The sequence below is a fragment of the Magnolia sinica genome, chromosome 13, assembly GCF_029962835.1.
Source record: "Magnolia sinica isolate HGM2019 chromosome 13, MsV1, whole genome shotgun sequence".
Classification (NCBI taxonomy): Eukaryota; Viridiplantae; Streptophyta; class Magnoliopsida; order Magnoliales; family Magnoliaceae; genus Magnolia; species Magnolia sinica.
Genome location: NC_080585.1, coordinates 31,754,943 through 31,780,103, shown reverse-complemented (window position 1 = coordinate 31,780,103; position 25,161 = coordinate 31,754,943). Strand labels below are relative to the sequence as shown.

General features: G+C 38.7%; 1 protein-coding gene across 6 annotated transcripts in view; it reads right to left on the bottom strand.

Annotated features, from left to right (window-relative positions):
• LOC131223468 (protein MICRORCHIDIA 2-like) overlaps positions 1-22,343 on the bottom strand; it is a 72,195-nt gene extending 49,852 nt beyond the window's left edge. For all 6 annotated transcript variants that reach the window (XR_009160469.1, XM_058218892.1, XM_058218893.1 and 3 more), the window contains exons 1-9: positions 22,193-22,343; positions 21,715-21,940; positions 20,989-21,063; positions 13,944-13,978; positions 13,553-13,631; positions 13,350-13,439; positions 12,265-12,340; positions 4,828-4,906; positions 4,612-4,740 (exon numbers count right to left, since the gene is read on the bottom strand). Coding sequence is in view for 5 of the 6 variants with exons in the window: in XM_058218892.1 (XP_058074875.1) it covers positions 4,612-4,740; positions 4,828-4,906; positions 12,265-12,340; positions 13,350-13,439; positions 13,553-13,631; positions 13,944-13,978; positions 20,989-21,063; positions 21,715-21,940; positions 22,193-22,276 (873 nt within the window). In the remaining variant the exon portion in view is untranslated. The remainder of the gene's footprint in view (positions 1-4,611; positions 4,741-4,827; positions 4,907-12,264; positions 12,341-13,349; positions 13,440-13,552; positions 13,632-13,943; positions 13,979-20,988; positions 21,064-21,714; positions 21,941-22,192) is intronic.
• Positions 22,344-25,161: the final 2,818 nt, after the last annotated feature.

The window sequence follows — 25,161 nt, the reverse complement described above, 5'->3', positions numbered from 1 at the left end:
ATCTCCATTGAATTCTTCCCACTGTATAAAAAGCAACTAATATGATAGAATCAGACATAACAGAGCTGATTATAGATTCAATTAATCAATAGTCCAGTGCAAGTTAAGTGAGCAAATTTGCATTCCAATAGAACTGATTAAAACCAAATAATGTACAGAAAGTTTGCCTAAATATAAGAGGACAAAAGCTTCAACATCCATGAAAATGAAAGTTTTATTAGAAGATTCTGAGAAAACAAATTTTGCCAAATAAACTTTGGGTGCTTTAACATCCATGACCCGAACAAAGTAAGAAACAAGTCATAATTTTTACTCTTTTTTTCAGTATCAAAACCACCAGAACAGCCAATAGGGAGTAAGTTCATAAATGATAAAACTACATCTGCAAGCATGTAGCTGAAACAGTAGGAAGAAAAGTTAAAATAATATATAGAACAGTAAACATTTTCAAGGAAACATGCCCCTCACAAATGCAAGTGACCCTAACAGACTAACAAGATTATTTTTATTTTTATTTTGGTGAGAAGTAATGATGTTTTATTAGAAAAATAACAGTAGGAAGAAAAGTTAGAATAAATATATAAACGATAAACATTTTCAAGGAAACACTCCCCTTGCAAATGCAAATAACCCTAACAGACTAACAAGTTTTTTTTTTTTTAAGAAGAAATGATGTTTTAGTAGAAAAACACCAAAAGGCAAAGAAGAAGCTATAAAGACAATAGCCCAACTCAAAATGGAGAGGAACAATCAATAGGGATTTTCAAGATACAAGCCTAATCCAACACCTTTGACTTCACCATCCTAAATACCTCTAAAACCGAACCGCATTTATCCTGAAAGAACCAATTGTTTCTTTCCTCCCAAAGAGCTGAAAGACCCACTATTAGGGATAGTCTCAACAAGATCTTGCCTTCTTTCCCGGCCGCCTACATGCCATGCCAAAAACAAGTCATTAATGATCCCCTGACATCAACCAAGGTACTTTGAAGAGATCAAAAAACCTCTACCACACTGATCTGGCACACGGACAATGAATAAGCACGTGGTTTACTAGCCCCACGTCCCGTAAACATGTTGGGAACAACCATCAACCTCTTTTGGATATTATCAATAGCGTGCACCCTGTTTCTACCCACTAGCCAAGCAAAGGTTGCAATCTTTGGAGGAGAGCCATGGTGCCATGCGAAGATCATGGAGCTGAGACACACAACCAGTGATGATTGAGTGAGCAACCCATAGGACTGAACAAATAACCGACTCAACTTCTCCAACTTCCACACCATGGCATCCTCTGTGCCATACGAGAAGCAAAACCATGAAGTTGAGCTGAAATTCTTATCAACTCATCCAACTCCTCGCTCAGCATATTCCTCCTGCCGGGGGGGAACCACATCATTTCCCCACTTGATAGGGTAAGGCAATGGACAATGGAAATATTGCCATCCACAACTATCCTTGCTCACGTTGGAAACTCAGCTTGACGAGGCCCCTCACCTAGCCACACATCTTCCCATAATTGGACCCTCTCCATCCCCAACTAAGAAGCCAACACCCTCCTTAAACATGATAGCTACACTTTCTATCACCTTCAAAATCCCATAGGCCCCATATAAAGATGAATCCTAGACCCACCAAACCCCCTCCTTTACCCATACTTGGCAGCCACTAGTGTTCTGAAAATTGCCAATAATATTATTGGCGATATTATGGATGGATGTGTTATGCATGTATGGATGAATCATTGATGCACATTTGTAGGGATGGATGGATGGATGGATGAACAAGTATGGTTGTATGTATGTGAACATGTATGCATGGATGGATAGATGTCTACTGTATGTATGTATGTATGCATGCATGGATGGATCGATGGATCTTGTGTGTGTGTGTGTGTGTGTTCATGGATGCATGGATCGTTGGATGGTTAGATGGATGGATGGATGGACGAATCATGTATGCGTGTATGTATGTCTATATGCATGGATGAGTGGATGTATTAGTGTATGCATGCACGGATGGATGGATGTATTAATGTATGCATGCATGGATGGATTGATGGATAGACATGTATGCATGCATGCATGTATGTATGTATGTATGCACGTAGGCATGCATGCGTGGATGGATGGATATATTAGTCTATGTGTGCATGCATGGATGGATGGATGGATGTATTAATGTATGTATGTATGTATGGATGGATGGATGGATAGACGTGTGTGGATGTATAAATGCATGCATGGATGTATGACTTTTTCTTTGATTTAGAAACAGCTTTAAGTGATCATTGTGTTTCTAATGATATTATTGGTATGAAATGAACTCATTTTTGTTACTATTGCACTGATTTCTTACAACCAGGGTGATCCATAACAATAATGGTGATCGTAATGGCCAGCAGTTACCGTTACGATACAGGCTGTTGCGGCCTTTTTTAAATGTTTTGGGACTGTTATGGGGCAGTTACGATCCGCTATGGGGCCGTTATGGGATCATTACGGGTCTTTTTTGTAACAGTCGTTGCAGTTTTTTCGGCCCCGTAACGCATAACGGTTATGGCCGTTACGGACATTACATAACCATTTCATCATACCATATGCTTACAACAGTAAATGCTTCTCGGCCCCCCATTAAATGGAAACTTATTACGTGTGCATCTTTTTTGCAAATCCTTGATTCCTAAATATGCAAATATGTGTATTTTAGCATCCCCTGAAGTTCCACTAAAATTCCCCCATTTTTCTCTAATGTTTCTCTCAATCAGCAATACATTTCCAAGTATCAAGGATAACATCGGCAATATCAATACATGTTTATGTATCCCTAGCTGGCGATACTCGTAAGTTGTAACCACACCAATACTACAGACACTGGTGGGCACCACATTCCTCAACAAACTCCCTTATTCCTTCCCAAACTAAGGCTAGATTCACCGTCTCCAAATTCTTAACAACAACACCCCCTCCCCATAAAGCAAGTACACCTCTTCCCATCTCAATAGGTGAAACTTCTGAGGACCCACGCCTCCTGGTCATAAGAAATCATGCCACGATTTTTCCAACCATGCCAACATTGATTGCGGGCATCTAAACAGAGACATGAAATAAAGGGGCATATTGGACAAGGCTGCTTTAACAAGTGTTATCCTACCCCCAAAAGATGAATGCTTGCTCCCATCTTGACAATTTCCTTTCGACTTTATCAATGACCCAATCCCATAGGTGCTTTGCCTTTTCCAAACATCGAGGAAGGCCAAGGTGCATAGACAGGAAAAGGCCCGACTCCACATCCGAACACAAGACTAATAAGAATATGCCCCTCATTGATGCAAATAGCCATAATTGACTAAGAACAATTAATTAATTATACATTTGTACGGTACGAATTCCTCTAGAAATTAGTATTTCAGCTACAGAGTCCAGCTCCAAAGATTCCGAATAATCCTATCCAAAACATAACAAATGTAAACATTAACATGGTGATTTTTTTTTTCCTTTTTCTTTTTTTTTTTTCTTCCTTTTTTTTTTTTCCTGAAGTACATGGTGAATTTCAAATAACCAGTTTTGATCAGTACACCTGTCACCCATAAATTTTTGTTCTTCTTCTTTTCCCTGTGAAGATTTTGGGTCATAAAATGGAAATAAAAAAAGACCAAGGTTAGCAAGACACTCCCGTAAGTGGAATGGGAACAGGGTTTAGGATCATCTTGGTCATTCCAATACAACCTACTACGGGCAATATAACTATAAACATAAATTGTTGTTATAGTTTAGATATGAGATTAGACAGCGTCGTCAGGAGTTTTGTGCTCTCATTGCTAGTCCTAAACCCAAATAAAGGAGGGTTGCAGGTTGGCAAAATTTTGCCACGACTTCTATCATGAATCCTGACAATATGCCATTTCATAATAGACAGAACAAAATAACAAGAATTTTGTAGCTGACCCAATTAGTTGGGATAAGGGTTAGATGACAATGATGGATATTACTGATAAAATATTGCACGCATAGTATTATATATATATAATTAGCGATGCATTAATAAATAAATAAAAGTATGGCATCACATGATATGGATGTTGTTGCAAAATTGATGTGTGAGTTTTTAGATTATTCATCATCATCATCTAAACCTTAGTGCCTTCAACTTGAGCCAACTAACTCCTAAGTCCTAACTGGCATGGTTCTTGGTCTCTATTGAGCATAGCCAACCACCTAAAGTCTACTTTCCATCATCTTATTACCCATTGGCTATTGGTGCTAGTCCCAGGTTCTCTCAAAATTCAAATGTATTCATTTCTAACCGGATTGCATGGACCACAATTTCAGGTCACTAGAAGTAGGGATAAAGATTGGAAACAACCAACAAACCGGATTGCATGATCCAGATTGAAAAACTTAGGGCGTTAGCGACCTAGTCAACATTTGACAGGACAGACTTCATATTGTATTGTTTGAAAAACTCGTAACTAAAAAGGTCGTTAAAGACGAATAAACAAATAATGAACAAACCAACAATGAAACATAAAATACCACAATGTAACACCAATTAAGTTTACAGAGACCAAGATCGTCTACAACATATGATCAGTAAGTAAAATCACAAAACCTGTTGCATAAGCTCCTCCTTTGAAGAGAAGGGAGACCACTCAAGGATAATTTTGAAGTTACCAATCCAATCCTCTTGTGAGCTATAAATTATTGGTTGTGCACGATCATCAACTATGTCAAAATCAACCTGCAAATAAGAACACATTAACAGTTATAAAAGTATGAAGCTACTGACACTCAAAGGAAGTAGTTAAATTAAGATGAGAAAAATTACCATTGGAACAAGTATGTCATCCTGCCCAGTTCTTCTCAAAAAGGTATATGATAGAAGACCAATGCTTTGTGTTATTCGGCTAACAAAAATCAAAGATCATGTCAGACAAATAACTTCTAGAAGTGAGACAAACTACCACTGAAAAATAAAGACTCGCCTGTATGTTTCACCAATTACCATGGTAATGTAAAGGAAATGTGCAATGATTACAAATTACTTGTCTCGTCTCCTGACAAGATCTGCATTTGACTGCTGATTCCCAAGTTTGGTGCATCGGCGGTAAAATCGTAATGATGATATTTTTACATTACTTCCATGTCAAATAATCACCAAAAAACACTTATGTCACTATTTGTATTCGAAATTTTCACAGTAATGCCTCGAAAAGTGCATGACTACAAATTCCTTTATCCGTCTCCTAAATACATCTACATTTGACCAACGATTCTCGTGTTTGGTTTGGCAGTGGTAAAATCATAATAGTGACACTTTTCCTTTCAATTACCGAGGTAATTGGCAAAACAAACAGGCCCTAAAAGTAGGTGGTCTCAATCATTGAAAATATCAATTGCAATTCCAAATTTCCATTGAGTATAGCCACAATGAAAGAAGCCATGCAAGAGGCATCAACACATGCTTTAAGTTCACACAAACTCACATGTTCAGAAAAACATCTAAACAAGTCAAAGCAACCATATTTGAGTAAGGCATATGTGCAAAAAATTGCCCAAAACAAGCAGGAACCCAAGACTGGACTGCAGCGGAGCGAAAAGACATACCATTTTACATTGATATTTACTTGTACAAGAAACAAGAACATAGCAAAAACTAGGTAACTGTAGATCATTGAGATACAGAAATTTGTTGTAAACACTCAAAATTATAGAAAGACAAAACAATGACTAGACCCAATGTCAACTTAGACAATGCAAGCCATCTGTAGTACTTACTCATTGATGTGAGGCTTTAGTTAAAATTGATGGCCAGGAGATTCCTCAGAACAATTTATTTCATTACCTTGGCCATGTTTTATAAAGGGGAATGGACAATGGAGAGATAGAAGATGATATTTTCAATAGAATTAGTGCTGGGTGGATAAAGAGGAGATGTGCCTTTGAAGTGTTGTGTGAACGTGCATGCCTGTTGAAAGTTAAGGAAAAAAATTTTAAGACAACTATTCAGTCGGCTATGCTATATGGGGCAAAGCATTGAACAGTTGGATGGAATGGTGCTTGCATCAAATTTTGGGGAGATACCTGGTGTGGTAACTCTTTGCTTTCAACCAGTGTGCAACTGTATCTCAAAACCATACCACAACTGGGATGTGATGGTTTGATCCCCATGTTATCATAGAAACTTCAGGGATGAGGACCTGGTTTTTCTAAATTTGATAATTATATTCCTAAAATGACCAGAGGGACAAATTTACAAGAATAGAATACAAAGAAAATCAGAAATCCCGCCAAAAATCCGGAAAATGAGGAGTAATTTTTAAAACTAACACCCACTCCATGACATGGGCTTAGCCTACGAAATACCTCCGAAACGTTCCCTTTACAATTTCTAAAGCATTGATCATTCCTCTCAAACCAGATGGCCCAAATACCTGCTAATAAACTTAGTCGCCAAAATTTCCTCCTGATCTTCCCTATACCTACACCATGCCACAACAAAAGGAACATATCAATAGATCCCAGCACCACCCATGCAACTCCAAATAAATTGAAGAAATTCTCCGACAACTCTCTCGAAAACGGACAATGGATAATTAAGTGATCCATTGTTCTCTCATCACGAAGACATAAAAGGAAAACGTTCAGAAGGATCAGACTTCTTCTGCGAAGATTATCCATTGTTAGCACCTTCCTCCCTGCTAGCCACATGAACAACACCACCTTTGGAGGAGCATCGTATCACAAAACATATGCCATTGGACAAGTCCCAATGTTGGAGTAGGCCTCACTTAAGAACATGTATAGGGATTTCGCCGAGAATTTACTGGATTTTTCTTTTGTCCAGACCATTAAGTCTGATTCTGAAAGATTCGGAGACACCATGGATAGCAAATGAAGTAAATTGATGAACTCTACAAATTCTTCCCCCATCAAATTCCTTTTACATGGCAGGGCCTGAACTACCTCATCCCCCACAATGGAGAAGCAACTAGCCACACTAAGATCCATCTCAAGTGCAATCCCCACTAACCGTGGTAATAGAACCCTCAACCCTTGCCCCTCTACCCACTTATCTTCCCAAAACCCTATATTTTTCCCATCCCCCAACAATAGTTGAACCCCTTTCCAAGCCTTTTGTTTTAATGACGCCACAGATTTCCTTGGATATGATGATCTATATAGCGATAACGACCTAATCCACCACTCCCTTTCCTCCACCCCATATTTCCTACCTATCACCTCTCTCCAAAGAGCATTCACTTCTACCCCGAATCTCCATACTTATTTCCTTAATAGAACCAAATTCATATCTACCAAATTCCTGAATCCCGCTCCCCCTTGCTCCCAAGGCTTACATACCCCATCCCATTTCATAAGATGGACTTTATGTTTATCTTTTGCTCCTTTACATAGAAAATTGCGGCCAAGTTTTTTCCAACTCTTTCAAAACCGATTTGGGGTTGAATAAAGACATATAATAAACCGAAAGATTAAACATCGCCGCTTGCTCAAAGTTATTCTCCCACCCAGAGACATGATGATTTTTCCATTGAGACGACCTTCTATGAAATCTTCCGACCACTTTATCCCAGACACGTTTCAGCAATTTTCCAATACATAACGGTAGCCACATATGTGATGTTGGAAATACATTTTCAGCTCCTTAGAAATTCCCACCCCCAAGATTTCACTCTTACTGATATTAACTTTTAAACCTGAAAGTGCCTCAAAACTAACAACAATCACTCAAAGGTTTTCGATATTTAGAGCATCTGCCTCACAGAATAGTAACATATCATAAGCGAACTGAGAGATCTGAAAATCTAAATCATCAACTCTAAAACCTTTCAACAAGCCCAATTCCACCCCTTTGATTATCAATCTGCTCAATGCCTCCATGATAACTACAAATAGATATGGAGAAAGAGGATCTCATTGCCGTAAACCCCTTTAAGCTGAGAAGAAATCATTCCGCAACCCATTAATCGAGACTGAAAACTTTGCCGACTTAACACACTTACACATCCATGATTGCCATTTAGCCCCACATCATAATCTTGCTAACATGTAGTCCATTAAAACCCAATTCAAATTATTGTAGGTTTTTTTGAAATCCAGCTTGCAAACTAGACCTTTCAAATATCTTCTATTACACACATCTATACATTTGTTTGCCACCAAGAAGTTGTCCACTATTTGTCTCCCTAGCACAAAAGCCCCCTGTGTTCTGAAATAGCCTCGCCCAACACCCCACGACATCTAGAGGCAAGCATCTTGGCTAAGATCTTGTAAGGACCTCCCAATAAACTAATGGGTCTAAAATCTCATAGACTCTCAGCCCCATCTCTTTTAGGAATCATTGCTATGAATGTAGTCCTTAACTCCAATGCAATGATCCTTTTCTCATCAAACTCATTAACGAATCCCATCACCTCTCGCTTGACCAACTCCCAAAATTTTTGGTAGAACATGATCGGAAAACCATCTAACCCGGGGCCTTTGTCACTTCCCAATTCTTCCACCACTTGTTTGACTTCTTTCTCACATAATGATTTTTCTAATGCATCCGCCTCTTGTGATGCAATAGAGGCAAAAGGCAAATTATCTAGGAACAACCTTTCCCATTTTTCACGTGATAAAAGTTTCCAATAGAAATCAACAATAGAGGCACAAACTTTTGTCTTCCCCTCAACTCTTTCCCCTTCCACCATAAGGGACTTTATCTCGTTAACCCTTGCCCTCAAGGCATTCCGTAATGGTAACAGTGGCCATAACGGCCAGAACCATTACCTCTACAATATGGGTTGTAACGGCCATTACAACCCCCATAACAACTATTACGGTCTCTTTTTTATTGAAAAAAAAATCCTGAAAAACCTATATTAGCCCCATAATAGACCATTATGGCCATTAGGGGGTCAATAATGGGCCATTATGGGGTCATTACGGCCTTTACATGAGGTGTAATGGACCATTACAAGTTATTTTTTCCGTAATGTCCATTACAACCATTATGACCCCGTAACACATAACGATTGCCACCGTTACCTTTACATAACGGCCTTTATGGCCAAAATGCTTGCCCTAGCACTAGCCATAGCATGAAAGAATTTTGTATTTTTATCGCCCTCTTTCAACCAAAGAGTTCACAATCGTTGACAACATTTAATTTCCTCGTCTCACAATCTGACATTGTATTTTGCACGATGAATTTCTCGCCATTCAATCGCCTTACCTACAAAACCTTCTATTTCTAACCAAGACAACTTAACTTTGAATGAGCAAGGACCCCAATCTTCGCCATCAATCTCCAACAAAATCAGGCAATGATCTGGCACCAGCCTAGGAAAACATCTTTTAATGGATCGAAGGCAATTTGTCCACCCAATCTGGAGGAAGAAGGAAGCGGTCTAATTTGACTTAACCGTCTTGGCTTGACCGTCCAACCAGGTGAACTTAACTCCACCCATGGGTAAATCAACCAACTCATTTTTAAGGATCCAATTTGAAAAATTACGCATACTAGTAATTATCTGGCCCCCATTTGATTTCTCATGAGCAAATCTGACTACGTTGAAACCACCGCCTACACACCATGGTAAACACCACCTGCTCCTAATTGAATCCAACTCTTCCCAAAAATCTTATCATAGTCACGATCGACATGACCCATAAACTGCTGCAAAAACTCATCGGAAGCCTGAGGATATTTCTTTGAGCACTAGAGATACTAAGTATTTCCCCCTCCAACTATCCCAAACTACTAAAATACCTCATGTTGATCTTAATGCTTCTAAAGTTTCCCAATTTTTATTATGACCTCGCCACGTCAAGTTAACGATGTTTTAATCGATCATTTGTGTCTTGGTTTCCAAGAACGTTACAATTTGAACTTTATATCTTTTGCACATATTTTTTATCTAACTATACTTCTGCAGGCATCCTAACCCTCTCACATTCCAAAATACTATCTTCATTAATCACTAGCTAATCCCAAATGACCCACACGACAGTCACCCTCATGCAGTTTACCTAACCTTTGGTTTTCCTGCTGCACACACACCATATCTAAAATACCATTCCAATCTAAATATGCACTATCCTACTAAATGGTTGTCTACCCCTTTCTTCTACAAATTCAAACTATGCAACATAATCCTTCGATCTATCGCCAAAGGTTACGCCCACTAATCACGCAATGTCCACCATAACCAGTTTCATACCTTGGGCCATAGACATCTTTGTGCTCTGAATCTGATTTTGATTGCAAATTGTGTTTCTTTCTTTACATTTCGTTAGGGATAGAGCCGTCTAATCTTTCCGTTGTCGTCTAACGCTGGATTGCCAAGGGTGTGACCATCACCATATTCGTCATCTCATTCACATCCCCTAAGGCAACATCCCTTCGCGGTACATGGTTACTTGTGTCTACCATCGCCAAAACAGGGGATTCTGGGATCCAGACATCTTCACTTACGTCTGATAAGGAATAGTGACCACTGCAATCAAGGTAGGGCACAAGATTGGAGGTAATGAAGCTCTGCCATTGCATGGGGGACCACAAGTGTTGCTCTGCATCTATGGAAAACCCTAACTCCCTACCTTCTTGTGCTAAGATTGTCTATAAATCTCCCCCAATTGCGCAAAAATCACCCAAGTGACCTTAGATTGCTAGCCCATGGCCATAGGAGCACTGAATCTAAAGATTCAATCACTCGGGATGCAAATCCTGCATCGCCCCTAGTCTTGACTCCATCGGCTCCTGCTCTGTTTTGCAGCTGGGCAAAAGTTCATCGGGGTTGGGTTGTGGATGTGCATTTCTAACGCATGTGTCATGGAATAAGGCATTTTGGAAACATGTGGGAAATGGAACACCTACACGTGAGATGGTCTTCGCACGTGCCGAAGACTCTTCTACATTACTCGAGAGCGGCATCCCCCCTCACACCGACTCTTCTACTCCCACATTAATTGTTGCGCCAGAGGCTATGCCGCGTGTCACAATTCCATTGGAAAAATGGACGCGAGTCCCCTCTCCCTCGACGCATGGTGAGGCAAAGGAAAAAGAGATGAGGACCTGTTGACTTCTTCTGGTTGCAAGCTTGCATCTGTAGTGTTAGTCCCTCTGCCTTGACAACAAATACATGGATGTGGAAGTTTGATCCCTCTAGGGTGTCTTCAAAAGTCACTCTTTTTCTTCTTTTCTTTTTTCTTTTTTTTGGTGGAGGTGCCATCGCCTGTTATTTGGAATTGTGTGGGTCTTCCAAGAGTTATTGCCTTTGGTTGGCTGGTGGCTCTATATAAAATAGTTACATAGCAGGAATACAATGATTACAAATGTCAAGTCCACTGACCCTCCATCATCAAATATGAGGCCACGACAGGTTCAAAAAGAGTTTTTGGCCCTTTTTATATCATTTAGGTCATGCAAGGGTTAATTGGTAACCTTTTCTATGCTTGGAACTAGAGGGCCAAGGGCAAAAGTGAATTCTAGGGTGTCTTCTCTGTTGGCAAGGTGTGATCAATATGAAAAGAGTGAAGCAATGGAAGTTCCAACAATAGATTGGAACTTATCAAGGTTGTGATACAAAAGGAGAAGGGAAGGAATATTTCCTAGGAACTACAGCATTGCCTTTTTAAGGTTTGTAATAAAGATGATCCTTTGGGTAGTTGAACAGCCCAAGCCAGATTTTCTAACTCTGTATTGTGGTCTTGAGGAGAACTTTGGGAACAATCTCTTGGCATCCTCTCTCCCTTCTATTTGGATATTTATCTCTTTTTGTTTAGTTCAATAGTGTCTCATTACCATTCAAAAATGAAAATTGGTCCACACTTAAATATTTTCAATTAGCTCTTTTGTAAAATATATTGGCTAACTAACCCTTGTTAATAAGATTAACAATTACACACAAACTTCCAATACCACCTATCAATAGGTAGGAAATGTAACATTTACAGATACAATACAATCCACCAACTAAACATCACATGGAACCAATCACAACTTTACACAAGTGCTAAGGATCAAAATTTCTGTTACAATTTGCACACTCGTCCCCCAAAGGATGCATCATCACCGAGGACCAATAAAAGTGACCCCAAATAAAATGTGTATTTGACAATAAACTTCCAAAAAAGGCTCAAACACCACAATCCAACTTTTAAACATATGCCATTAAAGACCAAAAGCAAGAAATTAAGCATAAAACCGGTAGCAACTTAAGAATGAGCATTTCATGAAGCTTCAGAGTGTAGAAATAACCTTCCAAAAATTTTGCGACTAAAAACAATGACATCGGCACCTAGTCGCATTGTGCTTGTCTTGAAGCCATTACCATCTACATGATGAGCCCACCGTAAGGGTTTTGAGAAAATAGAAATGAGAAGAGGATATACAAAGTGAACACGGAAACTACATAGGAACACAAAAGATTTTCCATTCGGAAACAAACATGAGCTCAAAACACAATTTAGATAGAAAGACATCTTTGGAGCTCAATAAACCCCACCTTCAAGTGTTGATCCACTTGATTTGTTGTAAAAATATGCAATCTGAAGCAATGTTTCACGACTACAAAATGGAATTTATCTCTTTTCTTATTGGAATTTTGAAATGTCTCCTATGTTTCCACCCAGCAAAAGATCATGGTTAAAATATGCCACCGGTGAGTTGAATCTACACTAATATACTATGGTTATTTGCAGTAAAATAATTATATAAATAAAAATATATAATTTTCACATTATTACATTCATGCTCGTATAGTCTAATTTATATTGAATCATTGACATTAGAATATTTAGACAATTAAATATATGTATATAGTTATATAAATATTAAATATATAATTGTCTCATCGTTAGATTCATGCCCATATAGTCTTATTTATATTAAATCATTGACATTAGAATATTTAGACAATTAAATATAGGAATTTTGCAATAAATCTAAGCCTATTAGGTTAAAAAAATCGCCAAGCAGCCCAAGACAACATTCTTCCAAAGAACGGCCCATAAACATCATAAACATATCCAAAACCCAAAAAAAGAATACACGTTTTTCGTATTTATGGATATTTTTCACATTTTTTACCATAAAACAAAAAATCCAGTCGTTATCGGGCCATAACAGCAATTATGGGGCCCGTAGTGTTTATTGTTCTTGAATACCTTGAGTGTGATAGTACACAAGTTAATGCAATAATCAAAAGATAGCTCCTACCCATATGGATCAAGGCCAGGAAAGATATTGGAAATAACAACACACAAAGGTAAAGAAGTACAAAAACAAACCATACTATATTAAGCACCACTAGATTAACAAAAACAAAGGCCATGAAAAGTTACATTGTCCAATTGTTGTGTTTGTCTTCTTTGAAGAGTACCCCAAGCTCATACATTGCCGCATACACTCTGGATCCATTCCCCCTCCATCATCTGCAAGGAACATCCTATCATTCATAACTAACCCTAGGAAGTTGCCATTTGATACTAAGAACTCATGCACCACATCATACACCACTATTGTAAATAATGGTAACCCAATTTACCTTGAAAAAGCAATGCTGGACTATTATCCCTCTTATTGTAAATTCTATCCACCTTTACAAAGGTTGCACCATTGCAAATCTAGTAAGGATCAATATACAGGGATATGAGGTTAGCCAATCAATTTCATTCGGAAATGCAAGAAGGATTTCAACACAGCTAAGTTCTTCAAGGAGAATGCTAGAGTCACTGAACATTTATCGAAGCTTCAATCACTGAATAGTCGCATGATGAGGGATGAACATTTCAAGGAACATAAGCAATGGTTTAATGACAGAAACTTTTAGATACTGCATCTAAAATGACTTACACCCGATACACTGTTGCATCAGAAATGCTCGTCATTTGGCCTAAATAAGAGACATAAGCCAAGTTTCGCATTACTGTATGTACCTCATCAACTGCATTGTCCAAAAGCTCCGCAATAGCTGCATAAAAAAAAAAACAAAAAAACAAAAAAAAAAAAAAACAATTTATTGTGTCCAGCCAATACTGTTATAAAAAACTATATTAAGGGACCATTAACCAGGTCCAGGCAAAACCTTTATAAAAATAAAATAAAATATTATATTAAGGGACAAAACGGACCACGTTGACTTAAGAAAAGCACAATAGAAAGCGAGCATTCCCGAGCAAATTAAACATGTTATTTCCAATGAATGCCCTCATCTCTTGTATTTGGAAGAATCTGGAAATTTGTGAACTTGGTACTCTTCTTCAACAAAAGAGTGCCTGTGAGACTTTTATTCAGGGCTAACAGAATGAGAGAACCAAGCAGAGACCAAGAGTACAAGACTCAAGTGGCACATAAGAATATTGATGGAAGCACCTAAGAGAGGAACCCAATCACCATGAGCAGGTACCAGAAAGAACTCAGACAAAGATCCCTCGACAAAATTACAAACCAAAGACTGGATAAAATACACTCTCATGCCGAAATTTGCATAACAAGATGAACCAATCTAGCCATAATGCAAGAAATGTTAAAACAATTGCTTAGTAAGACATTCCCTTTGTCAAAAAGACATGCATCAAGAATTGATATAGCAAACCTATGCCAGTAGGTTTACAATTGATGTTACCTATTCACCTAGAAATTTTTATAAAGGATCTAGAAATGTTTAATACAGCCTGCCCACCTCCACAACAATAGTATAAGTACGTCAAACAATAGCAAGAGATAAATACCATATTCATTGCTTCCACACAAACTAGCAAGTTGAGATAAATAATCCACAGTTTAGCAACAAGAAATATATCCAACTCTCTATTGATAAACAAGTGCAGGATCACCAACTGCTGAGTAGACAAGTTGGCAGGGCAACCCATCTCTAAAGGGGAGAACTTGGGCTCGATATCACTAATTTACTAGTTTCAGACAGCTTCAACCAAAATGAAATCCACAAATAAAGTATGGTCACTATGGGTTCAGATTCTTGTGCATCAAAAGAAGGTCAGCATGTTGTTGTGAAATTCATCAGCATTGTGGATCAATAGAAAGTGTGATTTTACGCCATTTCTCTTATTTTAGTGTCTCACCACCAAAGAGGTGTGAAAGAAATCAGTTAGGTCTCAAGGTTTATCTGAAGATCAAAAATCCAGACCTCTCATCACACGCAGCAGAAAAAGATTCCATAGCTTGCAAAACATGAGATTAGATTCATACTGTGGTGGTTTTAATTGCTCTTCTATAAAATATGGAAGGATCAGCCCTTTGGCTTCTCATTATCCATCTCAACAAGTTCCCGAGTAAACATAACATTCATCAGCTTGCCCCCATCGGGCTTTGGCTTCACATTATCACCAGGTTACTTCAAGGTGATGTTTCTCCAATGGACAAAAAGATGGTCAGATAATCAATCTTGCTTGTCACTTCAATGTGTCCCACCCAGTGTTTAAATTATCGCCGATATTATCGAATTATCGCCGATAATTTCGGTATCGCTAGAGTTGCGACACCGAAACTCCCTTTTTTCGTTTCTTTTCCTAAGATCGCCGATTTTTCGGCGATTTTATCGATTTTTTGCGAAAAGTCCAGTTATCACTCAGTGTTCACAATATCGGCCGATAATGTCGGTATCGCAATCCAACGATACGAAACACATCGAAAGAAATATTCCGAAAAAATTGGAGAGAGAGAGAGAGAGGGAAACTTTCAATAGGGTGGATTTCCGCACCTGTAGAATAGATTACCCTGATTGGAAGCTGTATTTGGTGGGCCATTTGAATCGAAGCTCGCCATTCGTAGGTTACCGTAAAGAAAATCTCGATTCCCTTTTCTTCTTTCTTCTATTAGATTGTTAACGGAATTGATTTAGGAAGAAAATGAGAAAAAAAATAAAAAAATCTAGAGAAATCCGGAGATTTGGGGAAGAATCCAGGGTTTCAGGGTCTCTCGGATGAAAAATGGGTTCGGAGCCCTTTTTTATCGGGTGCGGATGTGCTACTGACGGGTTGAGTAGCGAACTCGCTACTAAAGTGACGTCACCAAGTTCTGTGGGTCCCACCATGATGTATGTTTTGTATCCACACCGTCCATCCATTTTGAGAGACCATTTTAGGTCACGAGCCAAAGAAGGATTCAGATCCAAATCTCTAGTGGACCCCACCACAGAAAAAGTGGAGAGAGTGACGCTCACCATTAAAAATTTCTAATGGCCATAAAAGTTTTCAATGAAGTTGATATTTTTGTTTTACCTTATTTAATGTTTGGGTTAACTTATGAACAGAGTAGATCTCAAATAAACATTACGGTGGACCTTAGGAAGGTTTCAATGGTGGGTTTAACTCACGCCACTGTTTTCCGTGGTGGGGTCCATTATAGTTTTGGATTGGCCTAATTCTTTTGATCATGCCTTAAAATGTTCTCTCCAAATGGATGGACGGTGTGGATACAACACATACATCATGATAGGATCCACATAACTTGTTGACGTCACTTTAGTAGCGAGTCTCGCTACTCAACCTGTCATATAGCTAATCCGCATCCTTTTTCATCGGGCACGGCTACATGAGGCACGTATGCATCTTTTCACACATGTAGTGGGCCTCCAATCTGAACTGTTCATGTGATGTGGCATCCCATGAAACTCCCAGGAACCAAATTTTACCCTGATCTAAAACTCTGGTGGGCCATAACAAAGAATGATGCAAATCAAGGGAGAAAATTGTTTTCTTTTATAATGGCCCACTGAAGTCTTAGATGAAAGCAAAAGTTGAACCATAGAAGTTTCATGGAGTGCTGCATCACTTAGACCGTTCAGATTTTGGACTCGCATCACATTTGATGAGTTCTCAGAAAGTTCTCAGGTAACTCTGCTGCTGGGAAAATCTGCGTTGGCGCGGATCAGGAGCCTAGAGATGGATGGTCTATCAGGGCTCTGTAAGGCCCACCATGATATATTTGTTTTATCTACACCGTCCATCCATTTTGATATGTTATTCTAGGGAATGAGCCCAAAATGTAGCCAGATATGAGGCTCAAGTGGTCCACACCACAGGAAGTTGTGGTGAGAATGATATCCACCGTTGAAGCTTTCCTGGGGCCCATCATGATGTTTATTTTCCATCCAATTTGTTCATAAGGTCTAATAGACCTGGATGAAGGGAAAACATAAATATTTGCTTGCTCCAAAACTTATGTAGCCCCCGTAATTTTTTAAATGGTTGTCATTCAATGATCACTTTTTCATGTGGTGTGATCCACCTAAGATTTGGATTCATTTCATTTTTTGGCCCATACCATAAAATGATTTGTCAAAATGAGTTAACGGTGTAGATACCAAATCATTTTAGCTTATTATCCAAAAAATAAGTACATCCAATTATCAAGTGGACCATACCAAAGGAAAAGGTGGTGATTGACAATTAATGGGCCACGCAAGTTCTAGATCAATCATATATTTGTTTTTTTCTTTGAGTTCGTTTACTTTTACGTGTCTTAATTAATGTATGCCAGCTGCATTTGTAATATATAAACTCATTTTTGTTGCTATTAAAGTGATTTTTTATGGCATCGCATGCTTTTTGGGTCCCATTAAATGAAAACTTATTATGTAATGTATTCTTTTCGCAATTTTTTATTCCTAAATGTGTAAATATGTGTATTTAGCCATGTCTTGAAGTTTCACTAAAAAATTCCATCATTTTCCCCAAGTTTCCCCCCTTTTCCCTGCATTTCCGGTTATCAGCGATATTATCGGCGATAACGATATTATATCTTTATCTCTAGCCAGCGAAACTTGTAGCGATACCGACAACTCGAACACTGGTCCCACCCCACTGACAATGGGCCAGTGCAAGTTGTTGGACAATCCAACCCATGTCCAAACAACAGCTTGTGAATTGACAGTAAAAACAAGAGGATTTTGTTTTCAGCATCCACTTATAGTCTCATAATAAAACAATTATAGTGATTTTCAAGGCATAAGCATTCCAAGGAGGGCCAAGTGATGGTCAGGGGAGTCATTTATGGATAGTGCAAATTTAGTAAAAGAGACAAAAGGAGATTAATGAAGAAGGAAAATGTGCCCAACACATGATGATCACCCAATGCAGAGATTTCAGCCTCTTTTGCTCAAATATACATGACCTCGCTTCTCTCCATGATCAAATGAAATAATTGGCCTATTGACTAGCTCCATAATCTCACTGAAAATAGAGTATAACCTCCATGCCTATGGGTTCATGTTTGAAGCCCAAGACCCAGGATTCCTCGAGTCCCCTTCAAGGTTTCAACACTAAATTCCGTGGTCAATAAGATAAATTGTCCAACCCTCTAGGTGGATGGTCAATGTTGTTGCACAATAATTTTGAGTAAATAAGATGCATCCAATCAATCCTATGTTTAAACATAAAAACCTATGGAATGATTGATGTTTTTTTACAGGGATAACGACAGAAATTTTATTAGACATGAACAGCATAAACAAAGGAAAAGGGCTACCAGTCTAATCATAATAAACAATTTTAAAAAAATAAATAAAAAATCAGCAAATATTCCTCCCCCAACTTCCTTGAAAGATACAATATGTACAAGCAAAAGCATTGTAGACCTGGCCCAATCTACCACCTGCCACTTCTCCTTTGTAAATGCCTTCACAGCTCCATCAGAGGACTCGACTTGCCTAAATGTCTTGTTACAATCATACAAAGTTGACCAGAAAACAACAACTAATGTTAGCTACCATGGTATCTTCCTATTACAGCCCCTACTGCCAAAGTGTCAAAGCTAGAAGTCACCAATCGAACAAGGCATCCGCATAAACTGTGAGAAGATTAAAGAATTTCCACCATATCTGCTAGGAGTAACTACAACGGATAAATGGGTGGTCTACAGATTCTCTCACAAAATATAAGCCTTTGGGTGATCATGTCTTCTCCTTAAGTGATTAAGCATGAGCACCTTATTCTTCCCAAACAGCCACCCAAAGGCCAAAACACCTCTCTCCTTGTCTTCTATCCATCTCTTGAACCTTGTACTACTTTGCTGCATTTGTGCAAACTGAGGTTGTGTTTGGATATACAAGTGAAATGAATTGTGTACTTTTTTTGGATGAATCGTGAACATTCAATTTAATAAAGAAGAATGGCAAAAGTTGATGATATTTCCTAGTTTTCATAGTAAGAAAGCAGTCTTCAACTTGCAGTTGCTTTTTTCAAGTGGTTCAGATTTAAAATTCAGAACCCCTGCCGTCTGTATAAATGTGAAGGAAAGATTTAGAGCTTCATAAATTACACCTTTGTTTTTTTGTATGACATTAGGGCCACTGCCTCAACAAGCACCAGTCGCAAGACTTGATATTGACTTGAGTGACACCCAAGGAGAGCAGGTACGCTAACCAGCACAGCTGCCAAGCTAAGTGAAATTCAATTCTGATTCATCCAAACACACCCTTGATAGACAATAGCAGACAACTCCCATCTTTCGGTCTTAATTGCGACTATAGAGAGCTATCAATGTGTCATGTTTAGATCAGGTACTGGGGTAGTCATCTCCAGACCTAAGGGGTCTGGATTCGAGTTTCGGTGCCATAATCAAGTTACCAGACCCAAATTTCATTGGACTTGGGTACCCATCGGCTCTTCAAGAAGAGAGAGAGAGAGAGAGAGGTATTTACTGGAGATACACCGATGCTATTAATCATTTTAACATATGTATTATTGATCTTAAATATTCATCAAGTAACACATGAGACCTAACTAAAACCAATTTTTAGATAGGTCCAATATCTCGTGCGCGTAAGCACGCATGGGCAGAATGGGTCCAAAATGACACACACATATACGGGCATACACGCTTATTGATGCGGACATCAGTGGTGCACCCTTTAGAGTGTACCAAAGGAGGAGGAGTTGATGTGGATGGACGTCGGGTCCATCGGACCCATTTTCTGGAGCGCTATGAGTGGAAGAGAGGCATGATTGCACTCTGACTGCAGGCCCATGGAGCGGATTTCACACCATGTCGTGGGGGTGTTTTTTAGTTTAGGCGTTTTTTGTTCTTTTCCTTATTTTCAGGGGTTTTAGTGCACTTTTTTGTTTTTTCCGCCCTTTGGTTATTTCCTTGTTTTCATAGGCTTTGGTGTAATTTTAATTTTTCCATGGCTCATATATACACTGTGGGAAATCCTATTTTATTATTATTAAATGAATAGGAATTCGTATATTTTCTTCCCCTTTTATCAAAGAGATTATGATTTCAAGATTGGCCCTTAGGTGTTGAGGATTCTAACTAGTTTTCAGATTTCCTTCTTTCCAGATCTTCGAGGTGCAGGAAAAGGTAAGAATCAACCATCTCATTTTCTTTGATGCCCTAAAATTTGTACGCCCTCTCCTCTCGAACCCATCTCTCTTCTTCATTTATTTCGTTCCTCTCTTGATTTTCCTTTTGGTTTGAACGGAAAAGAGGGATGGCCAGTCAAGATAATGGGATTCCAACTTTACTGTGAACTGATTTATGCTAGATTTGGGATATCCTCATATCCATATGTCCTCCCTTTTTTACTGTTTACGTGATTCTATGCTAAAGAGCATGATCCTGATGGAATGACTTCATCTCTGTGTTGAGATTTGCTTAATCGATATGATTGATAACATTTAGTTACTTAATTTTATTATTTGAATCTCTTCAACCCGATTGTACATGCATATATGGTTAGGCCATCACATGTCCCTGCATCACTTATGCTATTAATCATTTCAATGTATGTATTATTGACATTGAATAACAATCAGGTACCTGACAGGCACCTAACTCAACCCGATATTTAGATGGGTCCAAAATGACAGACCTGAACTAGACTAGATTTTTAAGCGGCTCCAAAGTCTATTGTTAGGATCCATGCCTGTTTGAATACAGTTGTGTATCTTGGATACCCACTGATTAAGGCACTCATTCCCTAGACAGTATGCACATGGTAAATAGACAAAGACCAACCTCCAAAAGCCCATTTGTGTGATGTCGCATTGGAGTGTAGAAACTTTGGGTGCACACGCGCATGCTCCAGCTGACCTACAGATTCAAACAAGAAAAGGATAGAGATGTGCTCAGCTACTAGTTGTGCTCGAACAAAGGAATGAAGACAAGACTGCATTGATATTTCACTAAGGCCCTGTTTGGTTGCCACTTAAAAATGAGTTCATCTTACTTAACAGTACTTACACATTAGAGGTTTTGGTAGGGATTCAAAATAATATTGAATCCTTGATGCCCCATAATTTATATAAACTACAATCTATGATACATAATTATTGTTAGCTAAAATGAGATGAAATCATTTTTAAGTGACAACCAAACAAAGCCAAAAGTTATGGTGATGCATCCAACATGCGCACGGCATGCATGCACACTAATCAGGACCCATTTGATTTGGGGGCCCCACTGTAGATGGAACATAGCCAAGAATCACACTGATCAGAGACCATTCTAACCATCCAACTGGTGTCTGCCAAAGGGGCAGTTAAACCAAAAAATAAAAATAAAAAATCAATTCTCCATATTCAATTATCAAATCGGATGGTTTAAATCATTCAATCAGTGGATGTTTCAGTGAGGTCCATAATTCGGATAGTCAGGATCCTGTACATGTATACCAAGCGTGCAGTGGATAATACACCTGAACTACCATTCTATCAATTCAGTCTGAACAAGGTCTACAGCTACCTGTGGCGGTAGGAGCCGGAGTAGAAACGGCGTCATAGGCACCCGCCCTCCAGAAACTGCGGGACTCGCCTGTGTTTGGATTGCTTGAACTCAGACGGTGGGCCATGGGTGGGGTCGGTTCGTGGGCTCCGGTGTTAGATTGCCGAACACTATTATCATCTTCATCGTCACTGCTACCGAGATCGACGATGTTAGTGGAATCGATCTCGGGTTTCACTGGCATTTCCTGGCAAGGATGGGAAAAACAAACATGCAAATCATTTCTCGTACATTTCGTCTGTTTGGCTATCAAAATGTGGGAGGAAAAGCAGCAATGGGAAAAGAGGAGACTGCCAAACAGGCATTTGAGATTGTTTGTGCTGTGTGCATGTGTTTGTTTGATTGATGCTGCATGAAAAGGGTGAGAGGTAGGGTTGGATGACTTTCATACTCCGCAGAAAAACTATAGAGAGATGCAATACATAGATTACATGCATACCTCGGATTTTCTGGTTTTGAATTGCGCAGGAAAGAAGAGTAGGAGAGAAGGTAGAGGGTTCTTTACAAGTAGCTTTCTTCCCATGCCCTCCCGCGTATACAAGCATTGCAGCTCCGCACGTGGCAGCGTACACGTGCAAAATCCGAACCATCCATCAAGTGCTTTCGACACGTTATCTCACAAAATAAAAAGCAGGGCCGCTGAGTGGGTATCTTTTTTCGGGGGATTTTGCGTCGTATAAACCCAACATACTACCTACGTTTTTTTTGTTGGAACCAAAAAAAATTCTTAAGCGCCAAAGTGGGCGAGAAAACAAAAACTGTATTTCCGTAAAAAAAAAAAACTAACATTCGTATTCTAAGAATCGCCTTTAGTCGAAAAAATTTTCCGGCGGCAATTAAAAAAGGATATTATATGGACCCATCTACACTGCTAATTTCTTCCTTTTTTCAGCCATACATTTTTTTCCTAAACTGTGGCCCGCCTGACTAGGGACCTACCGGATCATGAGAAATTTAGGACCGTGGACCCCACCTTTTATCCCGCTGTTTTCACGTAAGAATACAAACTTTGTTTTGTAACTTAGACCTGCTCGTACGGACATCGAATTTGAGGACGAAAATATCCCTTCCTTCCTATCGAAGACGGGCGCTGACGCTCCTCCGACCGAGGGTTGTACAAACGGCTCATAAGAGATCAAAGTTACACGCCCCACAGCTATGTATTTATTATATCCACAATGTTCATCCAAGCTATGTATTTATTATATCCACAATGTTCATCCATATTCCGAGATCATTTTGGAGCATTATCAAAAAAAAAAAAAAAAAATCATATCCAAAGATCAATTGGAGCACACTACAGAGCCAAAATTGATTTTCACCGTTAAAAATTTTGTAAGGCCCACCATAACATTTATTTTCCATCCAATCTATTCATAAGGTCACAAAGGCCTGGATGAAGAGAAAAAACAAATTTCATAATGATCCAAATTTTCTGTAACCCCTACAAGGGTTTCAATGGTAGACATTCAATTCCACACTGCCTTTTACAGTGTGGTCCACTTGATAGTTAGATCTATCTTTTTTTTTGTCTCAAGAATTAATATGAGCTCACGAAATGGATGGACGGTTTGGATATAACACAGACTTCATGATGGGACCCACAAAAGCAGCAAAGCCAAAAAAAAAAAAAGCCGCGGCATTGCTTTGTGCAGTCTGCTACGGTTAAAAGTACGGTTATAATCCGTAGCCATAGTAGTGCAAAATTGCCACATTTCTCAAGCAAACTCGCTGGACAGTTTCTAGACTTTTTCGATAATATTCTTTTGATATATGAAGGCTATGGCTACGGTTTTAATTGGTAGCTATAGGATTTTGTAAGAACTAACCATCCCTTACATTTTTCTCTAATACATAATTATATAAACATGTATATATAAGTATATAAAAATATTTTTCTTATCCTTTTATTCATTTCTTAGCCTATTTATTTAACAAGCATATCTCATAAACTAGAATGATTTACTTAACGTACCACATATGATTTTGGGGTAAGAGAAGCTAATTTAGCCAACCAACCTAGTTGTTTTCCAAGATTCCATCAAGTCAGTAGTGGAAAATCCATTTCATTCACTTTGTGATCAATTTCAATTACTTCGCAGTTAAATTGAAAATTGACCGGGATAAATTGGAAATTGAGCTGACCAAACTGGAAATTGAGCAGGCTAAACTAGAAATTGAGTGGGGCAAACATGAAATTGAGCAAGGCAAACTAGAAATTGAGCGAGACAAACTAAAAATTCAGCGGGGCAAACATGAAATTGAGCAGGGCAATCATGAAATTGAGTGGGGCAAATTAGAAATTGAGCGAGGCAAACATGAAATTGAGCGAGGCAAACTAAAAATTCAGTGAGGCAATATGAATTTCAGCGGGGCAAACATGAAATTGAGCGGGGCAAACTAGAAACTCAGCGGGGCAACACATAAAATTGAGCGGTGCAAACTAGAAACTCAGCGGGGCAACACATGAAATTGAGCGGGGCAAATATGAATTTTAGCGAGGCAAACATGAAACTAAGCGGGGCAAACTAGAAATTCAACGGGGCAAACATGAAATTGAGCGGGGCAAACTAAAAACTAAGTGAGGCAAACATGAAATTGAGCGAGGTAAACTAAAAATTAAGTGGGGCAAATATGAAATTGAGCGGGCAAACATGAATTTCAGCGGGGTAAACTAGAAATTGAGCAGGGCAAACATGAAATTCAGCGGAGCAGTGGGTCAAATATGAAATTGAGCGGGGCAAACATGAATTTTAGTGGAGCAAACTAGGAATTGAGCGAGGCAAACTAGAATTTCAGTGGGACAAACATGAAATTGAGCAGGGCAAACATGAAATTGAGCAGGGCAAACTAGAAATTAAGCGGGGCAAACATGAATTTTAGCGGGGTAAACTAGAAATTCAACGGGGCAAACATGAAATTGACCGTGAATTGCATAGAATTAAACCGTGAAGTGAAGAAAAATCGTTGGAATTGACCGTGAAATGCATAGAATTGATCGTGAAGTAAACAAAATAAAAGAAATTAACCGCGAAGTGAATTAAATGGATTTTCGACCATTGACCTGATGAAATATTGAAAAATAACCAGGTTGGTTGGCTAAAGTAGCTTCTCCTACCCCAAAATCATATAAGGTACGTCAAGTAACTAATTTTGGTTTAAAAGATATTCTTGTTAAATGAATAAAGAAAGAAACGAAAAAAGAGAGAAAAAAAAATTATATGCTTATATATACATATTTATATAAATATGTATTAGAGAAAATTGTAGGTATAATAAAGTTCTCCATGAAAAAAAAAATAAAATTTGCATTGACCAGCACAGACTACAGTTATGGCTACGGTTATAACCCATAGCTATAGGTGAAATCACCTTCATTACATATCAAATACTCTTCAATATGTATCG